This window comes from Stylophora pistillata, chromosome 10 (assembly GCF_964205215.1).
Source record: "Stylophora pistillata chromosome 10, jaStyPist1.2, whole genome shotgun sequence".
Classification (NCBI taxonomy): domain Eukaryota; kingdom Metazoa; phylum Cnidaria; class Anthozoa; order Scleractinia; family Pocilloporidae; genus Stylophora; species Stylophora pistillata.
Window position 1 is genome coordinate 12,908,504 of NC_142528.1, and position 24,227 is coordinate 12,932,730.

General features: G+C 39.5%; 2 protein-coding genes across 2 annotated transcripts in view; both read left to right on the forward strand.

Moving 5' to 3' along the window:
* The first annotated feature begins 5,402 nt into the window (after positions 1–5,402).
* Positions 5,403–6,101, forward strand: LOC148721864 (uncharacterized). Its single transcript, XM_088736971.1, has one exon. The coding sequence runs from the start codon at positions 5,403–5,405 to the stop codon at positions 6,099–6,101; it is 699 nt and encodes a 232-aa protein (XP_088593097.1).
* Positions 6,102–13,107: 7,006 nt separating this feature from the next.
* Positions 13,108–24,227, forward strand: part of LOC111319871 (uncharacterized) — a 40,681-nt gene continuing 29,561 nt past the window's right edge. The window contains exons 1-12 of the mRNA XM_022922602.2: positions 13,108–13,223; positions 15,287–15,301; positions 16,003–16,070; positions 16,867–17,106; positions 17,716–17,857; positions 18,287–18,615; positions 18,985–19,129; positions 19,415–19,555; positions 20,763–20,953; positions 21,926–22,067; positions 22,663–23,015; positions 23,902–24,043. Of these exons, the coding sequence (XP_022778337.2) occupies positions 13,172–13,223; positions 15,287–15,301; positions 16,003–16,070; positions 16,867–17,106; positions 17,716–17,857; positions 18,287–18,615; positions 18,985–19,129; positions 19,415–19,555; positions 20,763–20,953; positions 21,926–22,067; positions 22,663–23,015; positions 23,902–24,043 (1,960 nt within the window). The 5' untranslated portion in view covers positions 13,108–13,171. The remainder of the gene's footprint in view (positions 13,224–15,286; positions 15,302–16,002; positions 16,071–16,866; positions 17,107–17,715; positions 17,858–18,286; positions 18,616–18,984; positions 19,130–19,414; positions 19,556–20,762; positions 20,954–21,925; positions 22,068–22,662; positions 23,016–23,901; positions 24,044–24,227) is intronic.

Sequence of the window (24,227 nt, forward strand, 5' to 3'; positions counted from 1 at the left end):
TTAGACACATGATTACGTACGTACCTATAGTAAGCTTTCCGTTTTATATTGGCAAGGATCCCAATTCTGAGAGCACAAATTCCTGTAGAGGGATTATACAGTAGAATTAAGTATGGGAAAATATTCCTCAAAAGCCACAATTACTTAAAGCAGGTCGTGATTATGGACGACACTCTCCTCAGAAGAATTTAAGGCTACGCGATCAAGCTGTAATAAGATTTTGCTTTTTTTTTGGGTCTTAGTTTGTATGAGTTAATCGTATACAAACCTTCTTTGGAATGTAAATGAAATAACTTTTTAACAGGAAATCCTTTATAACCTTTGCCTCGCAATAAAATAACTTTCACAGTATCCTTTCTTGCTTTTTTCCACCAGGTGATAGAAAACACGACAGCTTTTTAATAAGGTTGCGATTGTCTTAAGTGCCGATAAAAATATACCTTATTATCAAAATACTAGCTTAGCAGAGCAGATACAAAAACGTCTCGAAAGAGTAAAACATACAAGTTATTGACTGATGATTAAAATGTATTGCAAGTTCGCTCCGATAAAAAAAAATTTTTTAACGTTCATCATACTGTGAAAGTACTTAGGGACATTTTTGTTTCGTGCGCTGTATTATTTTTAGGTCGAGTATTTTACGACCTAAAGATTTCAACCCACATACAATAATGGCCCAGTCAAATTGTCACCTGCAAAGATTTTTTTTGTTTGAGGATGAATATAAGGAAAGGTAGCTAAAACTGGACGATTTGCGACCATAAATAGATGGAATCAACCAAATTTAAACTTTACATAACTTACCTAATTAGCCTTGGCATCTAGGCAGTTCATTTGTTTCGATTTATGATAAATGACTTTGACCTTGCAAAGGACTCAAAAAATGTAAAACCTTCCTCGTTGTGATACCCCAAGATTTGCGATGTACAATGTTCCCTCTCGTCTTTTCATTTTCCATCCTAAATGACCAGATGGCATTAGCGGATTTGTAACCTTGCTTCTCACTTGGGTAAATTTTTAGGCCTGATGTATTGAGAAAAAATGGTTACATCATGCAAGGCGTTTATTTTAAGCCCGTTACTCTCTCAAGCTGTACTTCCGTCAGTCTCGAGAAGCATAGGCTAATTAGCACAATCTTTTGTGCAAAAGAGATAAAAACGCATACAAATAACTTATATTATACAAATAGCTCGATGAAGGCATAAAAACTTCCTTAATTCTGAACTTAACTGTGCATTTGTTTCTCTCTGCATAGCCTCTACTACAATGTAACGATGCAAGCTAAGGTGCTATCAGCTTTCTCAATGCATGCTAAAGAGCATCTTCCGTTCAGCACTAATGAGTTTAGTTTCTCAGTACTGAAGAAAGAATTCCTTGATCGTCAGTATTGTTCCCATAAAAGCCTTTCTGGTGCCAGCTGTCGACCGCGCGCCATTTCCAGGTTCTTCTCCACGATTGTAGAAACGTCCTAAACCTTTAAAAAGGTTCATCCCTGGTCAAAATTATGAGTTATGATTTCTATTATCTCGACATGATCTCAAGTATTTGTTACTTTAATTAGATATCTCAGTTATTCAGCCGGCGTTGATACAGATGTCAAGACCTTTGGGGGGATTTTTCGATGTTGCACTGGTAGCCAATAACAAGAAGACATATAATTGAGTTTAAAATTCTTTTTGCTCATTTCTCAAACCACCGTATAATCTTATAATAAGAATTTGTTGTGATAATCTTTGACTTGGTTATCCATATTATCTTTGCCACGATCATAGAAAGAAATCATAATACGTACAATTATACACCTTTTTAAAGGTGCACGGCCAATATCAATTACCAGCTGAGTTAAAATTATTTTCTGTTATCTCTCTTACCACCTTATAGTAATCAGCATTTGTAATGAAATCTCTTCGATATGTTAGACGCCAAGGTCACCATCATACAGAGAACTAATATCTTTTGGACGGTCAGTTTTTTCAAATTACACTACCATTATTCATATAATCTCTATAAAGCTTTCCTAACGACAATCCTCAATGCATTTATACTTGTTATCCTGGCCATGATCTTAAAGAAATATCCTTGTACGTTTGGACGATTTCATTCACGCATTCTCTTATTTCTCTCAGCACGATTTAATCCTGAGAATTTCAGTCCTCAGTGATTATGTTTTGCCTACTTAAGTATCCACTGCAGCTGTACGTGCCACAACCTTTAAGAGAGATCTAAGTGCCTCTAGGACGGTTCCTTGCTGGTTACTAAGTGGATTTGCGAGTTTATCAATTTTAAGATTCTTTGCTCATATTTCTCAAACCACTGCGTAATCGCAAGAATCTCAGGTTATTATCGTATTCATAAGTATCCCGGTGATTTTCACCACAGTCCTAAAGAGAGATGAAAAGTTCATCTTCTAAAGTGCGCTTTTTGTCAATCTAATTAGAAACATAATAGAGTTTGAAATTGTTTTTTCAAATTTTGCTTACCACGTTAAGATCATAAGAATTTGAAATGATAATCTTTTACTCAGTTATTCTTCATTAAAATACTCTGGTTACTATCGTTGCAAACTTCTACACTGCATCAGTTGTCATTTGGCAGGAGAATTGTTTGGCTTTTTTTTACGATGCTTTGTATCATCGGATTATCATAGATTTGTGGTGGAATTTCTTTCATGTTATCATGACAAAATAAAAAGCAAAATTTATCAGCTTCTCGGCCCCCCCCCCACCCAGCCAGTTGATTTCCAAGGCTTCTGTCAGAGATTTTTCCCATGTATCTTTGGGGTACGAGACCCCCCCCCGCGAGAGAGAGATGAAACATGCTTATAGCGGTTCGCCAAGTTTTCGTTGAGTTCTAGTGTCGTTGTGTTCAAGAATTGTACGTTGTTTTCACGTATGGCACTTAGCCTGTAAAGGGTACCGGATTAAAGTTTTCACATGGTCCTTCGAGCCGGACGGCAAGCGAAACTTCGTAAGAGGAGCGTTTGAAGACTTGACCGAAGAACAAGTATTGTCTAGCCATTTCATTCTGGTATTCCCAGCTATTAAAGCGTTGATTTCCTTCCGTGAATACTGGATTTGTACAAAGAGAATAATTGGGAAGAGTCGTCGTTATGTCGCTGAGCCTTGTTAAATCCAAGCGAGTTCGTAGTGGACACAAAACACACGTAAGAAGAGTAATTAATAAACGATGCAAACGAGTTGGCGGGAACTTACGATAATGAAAACCCTGAGCACAGAGGTCGAGCCAAACATTATAAGTCTACTTTAACAAAAAAGATGAAACTAATCGCGGCACTCAACGAAACGATTCTGGCCCAAGTTGAAGAAGAGAACATAGAAGCAGGATTGCAGATTCTTCCGAATTTATGGATAAAATTGATCTTTGTTTGACAACACTCGAGGACGCCACGCGCGTGGTAGCTGATTTTGTTGTCTCGCCGCCGACGCAAGCAAATTCGTCTCAGCAAGGCTAGCAAGCCGATGAGCCAGGACATAGAGGTGGTGGTGGCTCAAAGGTAAGACTACCGAAATTACATCTACCGTCTTTCGATGGGAAATTCAAAGATCGGTCAGCGTTTTGGGACAGCTTCAATTCAGCAATTACTTCAAGCCAGTTGCGCACACCTGTTGAAAAGTTAGAAAATTATTGATGCTCACATGGATGCACTTGTTAATCTCCCTATTGTTGAAAATGCACATGATTTAAAGGCCATGAGGCATCTTTATGATGAAGTGGAGGCCAATGTACGAGCATTGGGTGCACTGGGCCGCAATGCAGAAGAATATGGAGGTCTCTTACTTCCCTTAATGTTTCACAGAATACCAGAAGAAATCAGACTGAGCATCTGTAATAAAGTTTCTCGGGAAAATTGGAACCTTGAGAGAGTTTTGAAGGAACTTAAGCAAGAACTATTAAACGGGGAACGTTGTGATTATTCAGGAGTCACACATTCTGGAGATACGTCCACAAAGAAAGATAAAAAACTGCCACCTGTTAAGAGGTCAGGTGGCAAGGGACCCCCCTCTACCGCTGCACTGATGGCTGTATCAGACGGAAATCAGAAACTTGCATGTGTTTACTGTGGCCAGCATCACCAATCTGTTCAGTGTACTGTTGTCACCAATGTTCAAAAGCGCAAGGACATTTTAAAGAAGAGTGGTCATGGTTTCATTTGCATCAGGAAAAATCACTTCAGTAGAAATTTCCGTTCACGATCCCGTTGCAGGAAGTGCCATGGACGACATCACTCCAGCAGCTGTGATCGTCTGTGAATATGTGTGGGCATAAAGAACACTATACTCTTGCAGACGGCAAAGGCAACAGTTTACAATCCAGGAAATAGCCATCGCAAAATGACCATTGGAATCATACTGGACGGAGGGAGCCAGAGATCGTATGTCACATAAAGAATTCGAGATGCCTTGAATTTACCCATTTCATAATCAGATTCGCTAACAATCAGGCCCTTTTGTTCAAACACTGGAATTCACCAGCAGCGCAAAGTAATAAACCTATGCTTGAGAACACTGTATAGTGACGATGTAACACCATCTGCTATTTGCGGCCCTGTCATTAGTTGCCCGGTTCAAGGCCAATATCCCAGACAGGCAGTGAGTAATCACCCCTATCTTGCTGGCTTGACTTTAGCTGATGACTGTGAAGGAGAAGCAGACATTGACATACTGGTTGGTGCGGATCAATACTGGAACCTTGTCATAGGCAGACTCATCCGAGGGGATTCAGGCCCGACGGCCATCTGCACTAAGCTGGGTTGGGTCTTATCTGGGCCAGTCCATTATCAAGCACCACCGTTGATCTGACAAGTACACATACGTTGAAATGTCAAGTCTCGAACCACCCAGATCCAGACCTGCTGGAGAGCAACCTTGAAAGATTCTTGAGGCTTGAAATTCTTGGCATAGTCCCTAAGGAGAGCAGTGTTTATGATGACTTCCAGCAGCGCACATGCTTTGATGGCCAGAGATATGAGGTCAATCTTCCCTGGAAAGAGCCTCACCCCATGCTACCCGATAACTACAGTCTCAGCAAGAGCTGTTTGGTGTCTCTCCTATCCAGGCTTATAAATGATCCTGGAGTGCTCAAAGAGTATCATGCAGTTATTCAGGAACAATTGAATGCTGGTATAGTTGAAAGGGTCGAAGAAGGGGGTGCAGGGGAAGTAGGAGAAGTGCATTATCTAGCCCATCATCCAGTTGTTCGTCAGGATAAACAAACAACCAAAGTGAGAGTAGTTTATGAGGCTTCAGCGAAAAGAATGGAGGCCCTCATTAAATGACTGTTTATATTCTGGTCCACCACTGTCAGAAACCATTTCAGATGTTTTGGTCAGATTCAGGTGCCACAAGACCGCACTCGTTGGAGACCTAGAAGGGGCCTTTCTAATGATTTCTGTAGCTGAAGATGATCGTGACGCCTTCAGATTCCTGTGGTTTGACGACCTGTTTAGTGAAGAGCCCAAGATAATTGTACTCAGATTTGCTCGTGTAGCGTTTGGCCTCTCTTCCAGCCCATTCCTTCTGAATGCTACACTCAAGCATCACCTCATGATAAATGAAAGTGAACACCCAGAATTTGTGCAGAAACTTCTTGAATCTCTTTACGTAGATGACATTATTTCTGGAGACAGTGATGACATGGGAGCTTACAAGTTGTACGTTAAAGCCAAATCAAGACTAGCTGAAGGTGGATTTAATGCAAGAAAGTTTGTTTCCAATTCTAAGAAATTAATTAGCCAGATCGAGGAGAATGAGAGATTGTTAGAAAATCGTTGCCATGGAGGTCAGTCCATTGGATCAAAGGAAAATTCTGAGACTGTGATGGAAGAAGATGAATCATACGCAAAGAGCGCAACGCAGAGTGGAAGTGCCCTACCTGCCTCAGAGAAAGTCTTGGGTGTACATTGGAACACAGAGGAAGATCAATTTGTCCTGGACCTGAAAGAGGTCCTAGAAGATTCATCTTTGGACGATTTGAGCCCAACAAAACGTGATGTGGCACGGATCACGTCGAAGATTTATGACCCCATGGGTTTCGTTACCCCAGTGACTGTCAAAATGAAACTATTTTGCCAAAGTTTATGAAAGAGGAAGTTGGGGTGGGATGAAGTATTGGATGAAACGTTAAGAAAGACTTGGAGAAATTTACTGAAGAGCCTGAGGGTGCCACGATGCTACTTCTTTGGTGTTGCAGGGCAGGTGCAGTCGAAAAGTCTACAAGGTTTCTGCGATGCATCAGTCAATGCTTATACAGCTGTAGTGTACTTAAAGATAGAAACGGCAGATGAAAGCTACCTCAAGTCAGTTTTTGACTTCGAAGACAAGAGTTGCACCGCTTGTTGAGCAAACAATCCCACGCCTTGAACTGCTCTCAGCAATGATTTTGGCCCGACTTATTTCTTATATCCGATCTGTCTTGGAAGAGTTTATTCCAATTTCCCATGTAAGATGCTGGTCTGACTCAGAAGTAGCACTGTATTGGATTCGTGGAAAAGACCGTGAGTCGAAACAGTTTGTTCAGAACAGGTATGTGAGATCAGAAGTCTTGTGCCACCAAATGCCTGGAGTCACTGCTCAAGTAGGGACAACCCAGCCGACATAGGATCGCGCGGAACATCACCGGCAATCTTGGCCGAGAGCACATGGATTTCAGGGCCAGACTGGTTAAAGTCGTTAGAAGGGGCAATGCATATCAGTGAAGAAACTGCCAAGGTCAAACGGGCTCCTGTTAAATCTCTGCAGGAAGCAAAGAACGAACATCGTGAGCTAACATCAAACCTACTTTGCTCGTCACTTTTTACAGGATCTTCTAGTCTGGCAGTGAGTGCTGTTATTGATTGCAAGAGATTCAGCCGCCTACACAAATTGCTAACAATCACTTCCCTTGTTTTGAGATAAACACGAAAAGTGAAGTCCAAGAGGCGGAAGCACGGTCTTGTCCCGGTAGACATTACAGCATGATATCTTAGAAGCGTAAGAACTTTGGATTAGAGATATTCAAATCGGGTTAACGTCAAGTGCGAAGTTCAAGAACTGGGAAGGAGATTTTGGAGTGTTCTCAGACCCAAGCGGAATCCTGAGATGTGGTGGAAGGCTTGGAAATGTATATTTATCAGAGTTACAGAAACACCCTGCCTTGTTGGACGCAAATCATCATGTCACTTCACTCATCGTAAGAGCTTGTCATGAAAGATTCCACCATAATGGTGTTAAAGAGACACTGACCGAATTGCGCTCAAGATTCTGGATTGTTAGGGAAAGACAAGTTGTAAAGAAGGCTCTTGCATGAATGTAAAATTTACGTATGATGCACGATCCTCACAGTAGAGAGCGCTATTTATGCAATAGCGAAAATCAGACCTGAAAAAAAAATCAGGCCTGTACAGGATTCGGACCACTGACCTCTGCGCTACTAGTGCAGCGCTCTACCAATTGAGCTAACAAGCCAACTGGGAGCAGGCCGTTAAGTTGATCTGATTCGTAATAAACCCGTGATGATAAATCAGATACAATGAATATATGAAGTTCATATATTTTGAACTGCGCTTGTACCAGTTGGCTTGTTAGCTCAATTGGTAGAGCGCTGCACTAGTATCGCAGAGGTCAGTGGTTCGAATCCCATACAGGCCTGATTTTTTTCAGGTCTGATTTTCGCTATTGCATAAATAAACGTCTCCGGTTAAAAATTCGATCTAAACGTGGTTATAGGTATCCTTTTTCAGAGCATTTTATTTTATTGTATGCTTTTCTAGACCTTAAGATCAATGATTATATCTTGTTAAGTTTTATTTTATTTATTTATTTATTATTTTGACAGGACCCCAAGGACAACAGTGTTACACACTGATGGGTTTTCAATCCTGTATAAAAATTCGTTATTATTATTATTATTATTATTAGCACTCTCTACTGCGAGGATTGTGTATCATACGTATCTACAACCGCAGTTCAAAGTATGTGAACTTCATATATTCATTGTATCTGATTTATCATCACGGGTTTATTACGAATCAACTTAACGGCTTGCCCCCAGTTGGCTCGTTAGCTCAATTGGTAGAGCGCTGCACTAGTATCGCAGAGGTCAGTGGTTCGAATCCCGTACAGGCCTGATTTTTTTCAGGTCTGATTTTCGCTATTGCATAAATAGCGCTCTCTATTGCGAGGATCGTGCATCATACGTATCTACAACCGCAGTTCAAAATATATGAACTTCATATATTCATTGTAATCAAATATACGATTTGTCACCGTTTACAAGGGAAGCCCTACAACCCACCTATAGCGCCTTCCTTGCCATCTTTCAGGATCACAAGGGAGCAACCATTCACCTTCACAGGTGTGGACTTCGCAGGCCCCCTCTATGTAAAGGAGAACGGTGAAATGCGTAAGACTTACGTCTCAGTATACACTTGTGCAGTCTCCAGAACTGTACACCTTGACACTGTTCCTAATTTGACAGCAAAGGCCTTTATCCGAAACTTTCGTCGATTTGCTATTCGTCGTGGACTGCCCCGCGAATTGAATTCGGACAATGGGAGGACCTTTGTGTCTGCCTCCAAGATGTTAAGAGCCCTGTTCAATTCACCTGCAGTAAGAAGACACCTTGCCAATAAAGGAGTTAAGTGGACATTCAATCTTGAAAGGGCCCCATGGTGGGGTGGTTACTTTGAACGATTAGTGCAGAGTGTGAAGAGGTGCCTGAAGAAGATACTAAAGAATTCAAAGGTCACTAGTGATGAACTCCAAACAGTACTTGTAGAAATAGAGGCAACACTTAATTCTAGGCCTCTCACATTTGTATCCAGTGGGGAAATCGAAGAGCCCCTGACCCCTTACTATTTATTGTGAGGGAGACGTTTATTGGCTATGCCAGACCAGGAAGAAATTGAAATCAGCTAACTGAATGCTGAAGAAGCTAGAGAGAGAGTAGCCTTGCTTGAGAGACTGAAGGATCACTTCTGGGTTCGGTGGAGTAAGAAATATCTTCTTGAACAAAGAAGTTCGGATCGGCTCAAAATGAAGGATACAAAAGGTCAAACGGTTGCTGTCGGGGATATCGTTATGTTATTGTTCATGAAGATGGGCTGCATTGAGGACTTTGGAGGCTTGGCCGAGTAGAAAGCCTGATCAAAGGCAAGGATGGGCTTGTCCGTGGAGCGGTTGTCAATACAACCACACCCAAGAAAGGGAACCCCAAACGGTTGAGACGCCTACCACAAAAGCTGCATCCATTGGAATTTGGGACTCGTTCACAAGGGGACTCGACAGTAGACATCCCGGATGTGCCTACAGGAACTGAGCATGCGGAGGTGCGGTCCAGCCAGGGAGCAGCAGACATAGCAGACATCCCAGATGTGCTAAATTGAGCTGAGGACGCAGCGGAGCGGCCCAGACGAGAAGCAGCACACAAAGCAGACAGAGAAAGGAGAGCGCTCATGGAAAATAAGCTGCTTTAGGAACATTTATTTTTAAGCTCTAAGAACAGAGAACCTTCAAAGGGGAACGTTGAATGTTTCTTAAGTTCTGAGAACAGTGAACTCTCAAAAACATTGAACTTTGAGAACAGTGGACATTTGTTTTAAGTTTAGAGTAATTGCCTTAGAAATGGAGGACATAGCCACTTTGTCTTTAGGTTTTGAATTAGGTTGGTTGACCGTTTGCGCAACTGGTCAACGGGGGGAGTGTCAGAGATTTTTCCCATGTATCTTTGGAGTACGAGACCCCCCGCCCTCCCCGCGAGAGAGATGAAACGTGCTTATGGTGGTTCGCCAAGTTTTCGTCGAGTTCTAATGTCACGTGTTCAAGAATTGTTCGTTGTTTTCGCGTATGGTACTTAGCCTGTAAAGAGTACCGGATTAAAGTTTTCACAGCTTCCAAGCGGAAGACGTTGAGATGACGATCGTTTGCATAAACATCTTAGGGACCTACACCACAATCCTAAAGAGAGATGAAGGGTTCTTGTAGGAAGTACTAGTTACCAAACTAATCAGAAATTTCGCATTGACGAAGGGCCAACGCTCGAAACGTCAGCTTTTAGTCTTTACGGTGGCCAACTTACACTATGAACTCAGTAGATAAAACAAAAATTACCTTGTTATACCTCCCCACCGACGCAGCACCACAGTTTCTTTAGAAACTTGCCCCCTTTGATTAGAAAAATAATTGAGTTTAAAATTGCCACTAAAAGTCATTATAAGATACTATTAGGAGCAAGTCAGAGGGACCTTAAGCGAACCACGACGGCGACTGGACCCCTGGTAACGAGGACATGGCAAAACAAAAGATCTAATCGGCAGAACAATAGTTTAGCACGTGCGTTTTGAAACTGTGTAAATTTGTCAAGTTTTATTTGGAAATTACAGTTGTTCACGCACGTCATGGGAAACATCAGTGCATACAGAAAGACAGTGCAGTTCCACGGTAAGGTCGACGTCTCATGGTGAATGAAAATGCAAACACTATGGAATCTATTACTCAGTATATCATTTTTCGCCATCCCCTTGGACAACAAATCTTCCACTGTTTGGAGATAGATAATAAACTTTAGAAGCCAGTTAAAGATCTAAAGTTGGTCGTAACGAGAAATACTTCTGTGGGAAAAAAACGTGCGCCTGTTAAAATCCGATATTCCGGAAAGCTGATTCAGTAATTTGTTTGCGTTGTCGGTGGGGGAATTTATTGAAGTGAACTGCTGCACTATGTACGGCGAAATAAAATCTTTCGTTTTTTGGTAACTCCACGGAATCAGGCAACCAATTGGTCAACTTATTTTATCGAGTTGCCGCTAAGCATTTTTATTTATCGGAGAACTCGAAACTTATTACTCATAAAATTGTTGAATGTATTTTTGAAGGAGGATTTGCCGTCTGAACCTCATCGTCGGAAATTACGGTCATAGTACCAATTTTATGTGGACATCATTGAAAGTTAACAGCTGGTAAGTGAAAATCTTTTACCTCCCCATATCTATCGAGGACAAATTACTTTGTTATCATATCACTGACAGTTTTCCTCAACGAGGAAGCCGCGATTCCCGAATGAACTTTTGTGCTCTTTCTTTTTTCCAAAATGCAATTTTCTGCTGACATTATTGAAAGTTAACAGCTGGTAAGTGAAAATCTGTTACCTTCTCATATCTATCGACGAAAAATTACGTTGTTATCATATCACTGAAAGTTTTCCCTCAACGAGGAAGCTGCGATTCTTGAGTGAACTTTCTGCCCTTTTTTCAAAATACATAATCAGCCCATGGATCCCCACGGTCATTACGGGAGCGTAATACCCTGCTTTGATCTCACTCTTAGCAAATCAGAGCGCGCGTTATGTCGGCAAAAAACCTAAGACATGATGAATTTGTAATTCACGCTCCTTAACATATCTTAGAATTTCACTCTACACAGGGAGCTTTTGATGATGCTTATTTAGCAATATACAGACAATTGTCGCATGTAAAGTAAATACAGCGTTTACTGCTTAGCTAACCATTAAGTTTGCAGTGGCTAAGTTTTCTCCAGCCATATTTTCTGTAGCCTGAGCGTGATCCGACCACCAAACAGTTGTAGTTTTATGAACTCTTGACGTAGACAGCCAATTTGATGCACCGTTAAGGAAAAGGAAAAGGAAAGCAGATTCAGGCACATTGAGCTCATTTCAACTGTATGAATAAACGATTAAATTGACGATTCGATTAAGGCCTTGAACTACTGTATTCTTTTTTCTGGATATATCAACAAAGTTGAAATGGTATATTGGCCACCGCAACGATTACAAAAGCTGACGTTTCGAGCGTTAGCCCTTCATCGTCGCTCGAAACTTCAGCTTTTGTAATCGTTACGGTGGCCAATTTACTATTTCAACTTTGTTGATATATCCAAATTATTTCGTTACTCCCACCGACGCAGCCCCAAACAGTTTCTTTCGAAACTATCAGCCTTTATTCCTTTTTATCAATGGTTCTTCATCGTTGAAAGCTTAGCAGTAACAAAACGGAAAAGGGACGAAGACTTAGTTGTAACTTAAAGGAAGTGAACGTGTCAAAAAAAAAACCATCGCTTTTCATGTAAAAAAATAAAATAAAAAACAAAGTTTTACATTATCATAATCTGGGGGGGCAAAAGTTACCTCTCATTAGCTTTTTCGTTGTCCTTCAAAACAAAGTAAATGAACATTATTAATTGCGATCATAACTGGAACAGCACTTGTATTTATGATCCGTATGTTATTTTACCTATTGAGGGGTCTGTAACACAGTTTAACTGTGGGAAGTACTAAAATTTCCTTTACACCAAGGGTAAACACCCTAACTGTGTTTTAAATGTTCAAAGTAAGGGAAAAATAGGTTTGTTAAGGGTAAAGATATTAATCAATGTTTCTGTTTAGTATAAACGGCCCTTCGGAAACATCTGGAGCCCTGCATGAGAGCGAGCTAATTACATAACAGAGTCCAGCGAATGACGGTGCCTCATCGAAGTTTAGTTGTATTTTTTTTTTTACTACAAATACTTCTCGTTACTCCTACAGAAGAAGCCAACGTTACTTCAGAAGATTTATGATACTCCTATCATTTCTAAATTGCGCATGAGAACCAAATAGTTACGTAGCAATATAAAAAAAAATATTTGAACGTGTAGATGCATGAGAAATGACACATGGTTGCAGTTACAATTTGATTTGAGAATATTGCTCTGAAATTCCGTTGAATTTTTCTCAGACAATGTGTAATTGTAAAATTTAAGTTCCGAATTACAGTTGTGGTAATTATATTTTAGTAACACCTTTGTATTCTTGATTTAATTTTTTTTACGGTGGCCGATGTTCAAATTAAGAAATAATGAATTTAAACACAGCGGAATTGTGTAAACAAACCCTAAAAAGGAAAACAGATATTGTTTTTTGTTTAATCAACAACCCTGATACCATGACAAAATATATGGGGGCTTAAAACACTTTTAGTCGTAAACGATTACAATTCGACTTTTTTTTGTGGACTCTGATTGGCTCGTTCAACCGAAAGTGACACGTCTAAACCTAATCCGTGAATTTTATCGGTTGTCTTTAAGTTGTTGTTCCATTTTCTTCCAGTACACGTTGGGCTAAAATACCATATAGTTTTTCTTGGGAAGAACATAGCCGTTAATTTTCGTGGTGAAGTCAAAATGGGTGTTGGAGTAAAACTTTTACTCTTGTTCAGATTATTTCTTGAAGTTGGTAAGTCATAGATATTTATTCTCATGTGATGGGAGGCAGCTTCCCTGTCTTCTGGGAGTGACAGATAAAATTAGTTATAATTCATCATCTATCAAATAAACTAATAATGATAATGGCATGATTCGGTGGCTACCTAGAATCTCTACTTCCTTCATCAAAACTCATTAAAAAGAGTCAGACGGAGTTAAAATGACTTTATTCTCGGGGCAGTCATGAAGCTTCACCTCCTTCTTGTTTTATCGAGACTGTTTCTACATTATAGGACCACGTCTTTCGTTGACTTAGTCCGAAAACCTGATCTACCCATGGTGATCTGCGTTCAATCTTTCTAACCTAATGTTTTTAGTCTTTTTAAGGGTGAAATGTAGCTCATTTAGTACTTTTCATGCTCAGTTTCAGCACAATTGTTATTATGATATCAAATTGTACCTTTGTGAAGAAAAAAACTGGCAATTCTAAAGTCGTTAAAACCACAACTGATTTACCGTTTGGTTAACTTAGAATTCTGTAAGCCCCCATTGGTTCTAGAACAAGAAATGAAAATTCCTGAGATGACTTGACGATTGGTCGAGGCCGGTAGACGGAGCTGGCAGATAACCGTTACTTTTGTCTCCCTGAGTTCTTCGACTAAGCTTTTATTTTACATACCTGCCTCATAACAAAACTACAAATACTGTAATTATTCGATTTAGGGCCCTCGTTCCAATAATTTGTTGATCTGCACCCCTATTCTAATAAGCGCCTCTATTTCAATAAACGCCTCAGTTAATTCTCTTTCATTGTTAACACTGTTAGAGTAAGCGTACATTGAGATCAACCGTGGTTCATATCTCTTTAACTGCTCACTTAAAACCTCAGTACAGAAACAGCGATCTCCGCGTCAGTCTCTTAACTTTTTGTCCCCGTGAGTGCACAGTTCCTTCAAACGAAAGATCCCGTCTTAATATTTTGAGACGATTTCTTGGCTGTTCATTCCAACCAGGATCCAACAAGTCCGTTCTCTAATCTTCTTGATCCTTTTTGAATAAGCACCAAAGCTTAGTTTCACTCACTCTACTGTTTCTCACAAAAAAAACAAAAAAAAAGTACAGAGACAGCGATCTCCGCATCAGTCTCTCCACGTGAGTGCACAGTTCCTTCAAACGAAAGATCCTGTCTTATAATTTTGAGACGATTGCTTTGCTGTTCATTCTAACCAGGAATGATCCAACAAGTTCGTTTTCCAATCTTCTTGATCCTTTTTGAATAAACACCAAAGCTTAGTTTCGCTCACTCTACTGTTTCTCAAAAAAAAAAAAATAAAAATAAAATAAAATAAAATAAAATGAAATAAAAATTTCGCCCTATCCTTAATTAGTACATGCACTAATGCCCTGTTTCGAATTGGCGCCCTCCCTGTCCCTTAAGGTGCCTTAAGATACCATATTTAAATAAGCGCCTCGGGCGCTAGATCGAATCATCACGGTAACTTTCGTTTAAGTCAGAACTTTTAAGGTTCCTTGTTTTGTGCTCAGGCTGCGTTCAGTTTCAATTGAAATGGTTGTTTATTCCGCCTATGCTCTAATGTCAATGAATTTTAATTGGGACGAGACTTTAAGAGGGTCTCACTTGACTCACGGGTGCCAAACAAATATCACTTAAAATCGCCATAATATCGTTTCAAAGTCTCTCAAAACTCTTTAAATGTATGACATTATATTTTATAGAAGTCTTGAAAAGCCCTTTGTATATCTTTTATTTCTTTAAAAACCGATTTTAATCAGTTAGGCTAAAAGTTTTTCTCGAGTTGGTTTAATATGAACCGTTTAAAATAGTTTTATTTTTATGTCGTTTTGAACTTGGCGGATTTTTTTGATCCGTAATAAAATGCCACAAAATTTCCTTCCTTCAAATACTTAGGAATCTTTTAATTAATCTTTATTTTTTCCTTTTTAAAGATTATCTCAATTATGTGATAGGAGTATGTCATGTGGCTGCGACATTCACCATTAGTGAATGCAGTCAGTAGGCAATGATTGTACTAAATATCAGTCCATTTACTATAATTTTCCATTTTTTTCTAGGTTTTGCTGCTGGAGGTATGTTCCAAGAGTATAAATTATCAAAGGCTGATAGTTTCTAAAGAAACTGTTTGGGGCTGCGTCGGTGGGGGTAACGAAATAATTTGGATATGTCAACAAAGTTGAAATGGTAAATTGGCCACCGTAACGATTATAAAAGCTGACGTTTCGAGCGTTAGCCCTTCGTCGGAGCGAAAGGGGAAGCTCCAACGAAGGGCTAACGCTCGAAACGTCAGCTTTTGTAATCGTTACGGTGGCCAATTTACCATTTCAACTTTGTTGATATATCCAAAGTATAAAGTATCAGTTCAACTGTGTATTCAACAAATTGCATGGGTATAAATGCGGTATCTTAGACAACCAAGTTTGTCTAATAGAGAAATTAAGGGAAAAAATTCCTTATGAGGGCATGTTATTTACTGGGTATAAAGCTAATTCAAAATTCAAGCAGATGAGTAATTAAAAACTGCCTGGTTTAATTTGTTGTATTTTGTTACCATTTGCCGTTTTTTAAGAATCAAAACCCAGATCAATTACATTTCATACGTGCCCAAAAGTTGTTAAAATTGATTTGTGTTGTGATGTATACCTCAAGGATTTTGAAGTACGAGTTTAAAAGTCGACCAATATCTTTGAAATCATAAAAATAAATTTATCTTTATCTAAATCTATACTTCATCTAATGCTGACTTTTGCTTTCTGGTGTTTTAATTCGTAAGAATGCACAGATAAGATGGGATTGGAAGATGGAAAAATTCCAAACTCTGCTTTATCATCTGCTAGTGAGGTATTTACAAAAGCACTCCGGCTTTACTTGATAGCTTGATTGATATTTTCATTACGTAATGTTACTTCTCTTGTTAATACTTGCCTTTGACTGGTTCAGAGAGGAAAAATTAATTCAAAGTTGTACCGCAAGCCGACTACAAAAAAAAAAAAAGAAAAAATAGTTCATATCTCTCCTATACGTTTGCATAAAGAAAAATTGAGCTGCAAGACTGTCACAACTAATCTTAAGTCAGTTTCAATGAATTTTTTAAGTCTGAGAAATTTCGAGTTAAAAATTATTCCTTTAAAGCTATGGAACTTTTCTTTGTAATAGAGGAGCTCGCAGAGCGTAACCCCATAATTATATACAAAATGGTAGTAGTAACCCATCAAGCCGAAAAAATTTGGACCTATGACCGTACGGGCATCCGTACAAGGTGCTACTTTTAGCATGCGTGGTCAACTGTACCGCGGGCACGCCAACGCCACCGCTTGGTCCAGTAATCCAGTGGTCAGTGCACTGTGCTCCAAGTCGGACGACTCGGGTTCTAGACCTGGCCGGGGCAAGGCGTTGTGCCCATGAGACGTGTGGGAAAAAAAAAAAATGCGAGCGCCGCTTTTAGGCTTGGCTAAATCTATCATGTATATTAGACGAAAGTAATTGAAAACCCGATAAGGTCGCTAAGGTCAGATTCTACAAAGAACTACAATATCAAAATAAAACTCAATGTCTCGCAGGGTCAAATAGCGCGAAATGACACATGTCACGCTTCAACACAACTAATTCATTAATTGACATTTTTTCATATTTGCAGTGGAGCGCTGCCTATGCAGCGAGCAAGGGAAGGCTCAACCATCAGAGCACATATATTGCTAAGCGAAACGACAAGGGCCAGTGGTTCCAAGTGGATTTTGGGAAGATTGTCAAAATAACGAGCATCTTAACTCAAGGACGCCACAACGCCGCACAGTGGGTGACCAAGTTTATGGTGTCTTACAGCCTTGATGGAGGATATTTCAGTTTTCAACTTCACCATCCTTACAGTGTTCCGCGGGTAAATATATTTAATAGTTTGCAGAGAAAAATACACGATACGCACTCCGAACAATTTGAGGTAATATGAACAATAATACCCCAAGCTAGACGCCTACCAGGGAACAATGAGCGTTTCTTGAACTAACAAAACCAAAACCAAAGAAAATACTAGGGCAAACTGGAGGGAAAGCAATTATAACGGGAGAAGTGTAATTTTCACTCAAAGCGGGCTTCTGCAAGCGGCCTGGAAAGCGGTATAGAAAACCAGAGTGGTTAAGTCGCTGTTTGAAATGCATTTTGTATCCCATTGGTTCACCGGACTGACATGAGTTTATAGACAAAGCGTAGGCGAAAATCTCAGTCTAAATGTTGTTCCTACATGTAGGTTTGATGCAGAAAGTGTTAAACCCAAAAATTTTCCCTGAGCGCCAACTTATTTAAGTAAAAAGAAAAAATCATGGACATTTGGAAATAACTGTAGGTATGTTTATTGGCTGGAATGATCTTTCTATGAAAAAAAAAAAAAACAAGTGTAAAAGTTACACAGTATGTCTGACAACAACCCAACAACATCTGATAAGAAAGCACCACATGTTTTATGAATATACTAAGTCATTTTTTTTCCTAGGAATACTATGCCAATAGAGACCGTCTGACTATCGTGGAAACCGAGCTGGACGAACCAATCATCGCCCGTGTTTTTCGTGTCCACCCAGTGGAATGGTATGGACACATTTCAATGAGGCTCGAGTTTGTTGGTTGCGACTCAGGTAAATATATATACACCCTTTTCAAACCAATGTGCGTTCGTGTCTATTGTGTTATTTTAGTGCGCATAGCACGTTCTTGTGCTTTTGAGAAATTCGTGGCTATTAGAAATATCGTGTATTCTAGAATATTAATATTTCGTGTTAATTTTCCTTTTTTTGGTATGAGATAGTGGAGTTGAGCGCGAAGTTCTCTCAGAAGAGAAGGCTTTTGGACGTACGTGTTTAGCGAAGTTCACTGAAGCTTCTCAGAGAATTTCTAAGTTCAACTTAATTCAATTCGCGATATTGCATAGTTGGAAGTCTGAGGAATAAAAGCCTGAGGAAGTCTTTGCACGTGCTCATACGTTTGCTCGCTCGTATTTTTTCACGCTTGGATGTGAGATTTTAACTACTTATGCCTTGTTCTCTTGGATTTCTTTGCTTTTCAAGGCTTTAGGCCTCCAGTTTTTCCTAACTGCATGGATGGACTTGGAATGGAAGATCCAAATAGAATCCCTGATTCAGCCATAACTGCTTCTTCTTATTATAATTCCAACTACAAACCAAGCCAAGGTCGTCTTTACCAACAGTATGATGGAGGCTCTGGAAGCTGGCTGGCCAAAACGAGTGACCAGAACCAATGGCTTCAAGTGAATTTAGGAGGATGGAGGCAGGTGATGGCATTCTGCATCCAAGGAAGGCTGGATGCGGCCCAGTGGCTGACTAGTTACTCACTGGCATTCAGTTATGATGGAGTCTTTTACAGAACTCTCCACGAGGTAGTGGCCTGTTTTGGTGACGAAAAGACTTTTCGTAATCATGGTGGCCAAAATGAAAATTCTATATCCTCAAGAAGAAATGTTCTTACTGTTAGGAAGCAAGAGGTTCATCTTATATATTGATCGAGATTTCAAAGTCAATGCAGCCTTCATAATCTGAGAAATGAAAGTCTGTCGTTGTACATGGCACCTTTAGGCAAAAAAAAAAATCAAACTAAAAAACAAAATAGCTAATGAAAAGCTTCTTTACCAAATATTTAGCGGTAAGCACCATCTAAGTAAACTTAGATTTCTGTACAACTTCTCGTTGACTAGAGATGGTAGATCTTGTGCCAATATAATCTTTAAGCGTTTGTTGTATCTTATCAGGGGTTCAAGGGAAACTCAGACCAATTTATGCCTGTTTGCCATTCTCTGGGGCGAGGACAAGTGATTGCACGATATGTGCGAATTATTCCGCGGACTTGGCATGGACATATTGCCTTGAGAGCTGGTTTTTATGGCTGTAAATCGGGTAAGTTTTTTTCCATCCAATGTCGAATTATCTGTTTTTAAAAGAAATTACCCCAAATTCACTAAAAAAGATTGCGCCATGAAGGAAATTCCGTTGATCCTGCCACACTACCCATGAGCATCTCGTTAACCAAGCAATCATATTGCATGCTACATTGGAACAAAATTCTTAATAAAGAAAAAGGAAAACGTTTTTAATTTTGGGTAGAAATTCAAAATAATCCTAGTTACTAAAGATGATGGTGTTTTTCTTGATAATACTAATTTTCCTTGTTTTTTCATATAGGATTTGATATCCCTAAAATAGTGTGTGCATCACCTTTGGGAATGGAAAGCGGTGACATAGAAGATTCGGCCATTGTAGCGTCGTCGCGCTATAACCAATGGTGGGGACCTGAGCGTGGAAGATTAAACGAGGCAAATGATGGTATCGTGGTCTTAAATGATATCATGAGCAGTTATTGATTTACATAGTTTTAAATCTATTTAGTTTAATTTCAAAGCTGAGCAAAGAGTTTCCAGCAATCTGTTGGTCGAGCGGTTCCTTATATGACGCTATATAAACCGCTCCACGCGGTTTATATAAAATGTTAAAATATAATGTTAATAAATGTTACCGAAATGTTATGATTTTAGAAATTTCTCTGTTGTTCAGCTCTGAAATTATACTTAAACAATTATTCGCCTCAGGTTCGGTGAATATTGTCGAATAATCCCCTTGACTTCGTCTCGGGGATTATTCGACGATATTCACCGAACCTGAGGCGAATAATTGTTAAATATTGATCGATTTGTGAGAGTGCTTTTCGATGAGGTGCCGTGAAACCAAAATCATAATAATAACAACGGCCGATCGGAAGAAAGGAAAATACCTTTCAAAGCCAATGAGAACTCTAAGTATGAACAACCAAACTTCCCATAGTGCGGGGAAAAGCGCGCGACTAAATCGTGATTGGTTTCAGTTTGGCATCTGATTGGTTGAGAGAGTGGTGAGAGGCGGTTTCTGGACCAATCACAGGGCGAAGTGAAGCATGCACTTTCGGATTACGTAAGACGCTGAATTGGAATTGAGCCAATTGATTGGTTGATTATTTGATTAGTTGATTCATTTGTGTATTACTCGATTTTTTTTATATTCTACTAAATTCAATTCATTTTTACGAATAGATAAATTGTAATAGATATATCAGTTCTTGACTCCTTTACATAGTTAATCAAATAAGTTCATTACTTTTACCCTCTTCCCTCTGTCAAAATGTGCCATCTGTTATTGCGATTGCGTAACTTAAATGAATTGCTGCAGACGTTGCAGCAATTCATTTAAAAGTATCATTTAAAAGTATCTACTTGACGACTCATTTACATAATTGACAGTCGATCACCAACTTCACGTACTGAAAAAAGTAGAAAATGTTTCAGGAGTCACCTCAGATTAAGCTCGTCCGTTTATTCTTAGTTTTGGTCGAACTTGGAACTTTTGTGGGAGACCGATTTTACTCCGGCAAGCTTCTGACTGACTTCATCAAATTAAATAAAGCTTATTCTCTTTGTTAACAGAATTGGCCTATATTGCTTTTAAATGAAGTGGATTTAATGACTCTTTGATATTCATTGCAAATTGTCATTTCTATTAGGAAGTTTCCAAGGAGGTTGGATTTCCCAATACAAAGATTCTAAACAGTTCCTGCAGATTGACTTACAGAAGGTTACTAAGGTGACCAGGATTGCCACTCAAGGCCGTTACAACGCTGGCTGGTGGACTAAGTCCTATACCCTGGAATACAGTGTACACGGGGGAGAATTTTTACAATACAACAATGGCCAGGTAATTTATGTTCTGGGTGATAATGGGTAATTACCGTAAAGAAAACGCCCCCTGGGGCCCGTTTCTCGAAAGTCCCGCTAACTTAATGGCCTGTAAAGCTGTTCTGTTTTCATTCAAGATGGGAATTTCAAAAGTTTTGAAAATGATACAATAAAACTATCAGCTAAAGAAACAAAAAGGACTGGTTTGGATGTCCCAACCTGCTTTCCTATCCTTTAAAGTTTTAATTTAAAATATGGCTTCGGGCCCGTTAAGTTACCGGGACTTTCGAGAAACGGGCCCCTGATCAGTTACTCTTAACTTTTTCGGTGCATCGAGTTTCAGAGCTAGTCAACGGTTTCCCGCCCACACCACCCTTACTGGTTTAGTTTGCTAATCTCTTGCGTCAGCGTCGCGTTCTATTAGTCAATAAACTGTGTTGCCCAAACATCGTAGTCTAATTTTGTTATGGATAGCTATCGTAGCTTTATTAATCAAAACCATACCAACATTTACGATTGTGGTAGGGTAATAATATCACCATTTGAACGCTGGTTGCTTCGTAACTGGACAATGTAATTGGAAAGTTTATTCGTCACGGGATTGAACAGTGCGCTCCATTTGCGCGCACTGTTGCATAGACTTGTGGAATATAGTCAATTGCTGTGATTTTTCTTTTTATGTATACATTTAACTGGTGAGTATATATTTTGTTTGTCAAATATTGTCACAGTCATTTTTATTTACAAGCAACAGGAATTTGTGTTATTCAATTTCGTCTGTTATCAGAATCCTAATCAAAACGTCACACTTCTGCCTCGCTGTCGACCGATTTTGCTAATCAGTCTTATGTTTCAAGGGCGAATTGGATTTCATTCGGTCTTGTTTCCTTAGTTAATTAAAACAAGGTTTAATGCATATACAGATATATATATATATATATATTTTTTTTTTTTTTTTTCAATTGTTTGAATAAATCTTTCGATCTTTAAGGTTCTACAAGGAAATATTGACTATACTTCTGCAGTAGGCCATTACCTTGACCCACCCATTGTGGCTCGTTTCATCAAAATCAACGTCAATGAATTCGTTGGTTATCCGTCATTGAGAGTGGAATTATATGGATGCACCGAAGGTATGTGAATTATCACGAATGACTGTCCATGGCACGCTTTCCAAACGCGCCAAAGACAAATTTTCAATATCGTCTAGTCACTGATTTACAAGCAGATTTCTGACCTGCCCTTCCAACTTGCTTATCAAGTCTGGTTTTAAGTGTCGGACGAGTTTTCAGTTTTCGAAAATGTTTGTTGGTTTAAACTTGCCCTACTTTGCTAGTCTACGCTCGTACTTCTACTATGGCTTTTGGATGTCCAATAGCTTTCGTTCTTTCCTTATTTACGTGGAAGTGAAGGGCGCTCATTACTTGAAATTCCTTAAAATAATTCTAGCTTGACGAACACGCTCGCTCTCTTTTTTAAAAGTTTTAGATGGCCCAATATTGTAACATCTGTCCCAGTTCACTGACGGTTTCTCAGCAACTCAGTTGGTAAAACACCTGACTGTGTTTCTGACTAATCGAGAAAGCACGTAGATGACAGATCCCTGCCCAAAATTTTTCTTTATTTGACATAGTTGTGCCATTTTTTCTCGTCAAATCAGACGCCGGTATAATGATCAAAGTTTCACACATCCATTTTCTCACATGTGTTTTACACATTGTTATTTAGGTTTCTCCGTCCCGAAGTCACCCCAGTGTATGAATGCCTTGGGCATGGAAAACGGCAATATACCAGACTCCGCTATCTCTGCATTTAGCTCGGCCAACGTTAACAGCTACGCTCCTTCTGTTGGCCGCCTTCACTTTCTTAGTTCTGGCAGCGGAAAATATGGCAGCTGGGCTGCCGGAGCCAACAATGTAAACCAATGGTTCCAGGTTGATTTTGGACGTTGGACAAGAGTTACAGCTGTCGCCACACAAGGAAGACAGGACTCCAATCAGTGGGTTAAAAAGTACAGCCTTTCGTACAGTTATAATGAAGTATTTTGGGCAACGGTTAAAAATGAAGATGGCTCAAAACAGGTATTAAAATGGTTGGTTATCTTAAACGAACAATTACGTAACCAGACTTTATTTGATTCGATCTGTTTCATTCGAAATGTCAAAATCAATGAGATGAAATGAAAGCGATAGCTTTTCAATTACGTAAAGCAAGCGATTTTTTTTTCTGGGGGAAGGGGGAAGGGGTATAGTTAGTGACAGGCGTTAGTCCCTGTCACCGAGCCTGAATTCAACGCTTTACTCTCTGGAGTTGCTTTATGGAATTTTTCCTGTGCGGTTCAAATTTCCTCACTTATTATCAATAGGTCATCTATGGGCCGACCATTTAACTTTTGAGGGGGGGAGTGGGTGGGTGATTTTGAAAAAAAATTTCCTGCAAGTGCTTTTTGGAAGAAAAAAATAGCATGCAGCCCAAATGTAACAGATTAAGAGAGCATTTAGAACGGAAAATTATCCTGCCCAGCAGATTGCTAGAAAAAAAATTTCTTGATGACCAGAAATCACCCACCCCCCCTCAAAACTTAAATGATCGGTCCCTTATCACAGCATTCATGGATAATTTGAAATTGAAGCAAGGATCTGATGTTCGCCATCATGTTTTCCTTGGAAACAATTCGGATCCAGGTCCAAATCTGTGCATTTGCGCACCTACCCTTCCGGCCTAAGCAAGCACTAATTACCCCTAAGCATTTATCATTTTCCTGTTGATGGATTAGGGGAAGGGTGAGTGTGCAGTCCTCAGACACTGTCATTGATCTAACAATTATGTATATTTCAGGCCTAACACTAGCTCCCTTGGGGAACTTAAATAACATCTTACAACAAATAATTGCTTGGAAATTGCTTTCAAGATGTATATGTAAAATCCCAGCTGCGAAAGGCTAAAAAGGCTTGTTATTTTCCACAGGTTTTTAATGGCAACTCTGACCGATACACAGTTGTGAGAAACTTAGTGGACCGACCAGTTGTAACCCGTTACATCCGAATTTATCCCGAAGAATGGTATGGACATGTGTCCATGAGAACTGAATTTTACGGCTGCAGTGAAGGTAATGAGTCGTTCCTATTATTTAAAGCGAGAGGGGTTAGGAAAATGAACACGATTTAATCCACTAAGTCACAAAAATAAAAAATGCAAATTTAAATGAAGGTATCAGACTGACAACATTGATAAGTTTGCAGAATCTAATTTTTCCGGAATCTGTATACTTATAGAATAGCAAATTGGGTCAG

What these genes read in the sequence shown, in the direction of transcription:
- LOC148721864 (XM_088736971.1), top strand. Translation starts at nt 5,403, where the DNA reads ATGATTTCTGTAGCTGAAGATGATCGTGACGCCTTCAGATTCCTGTGG.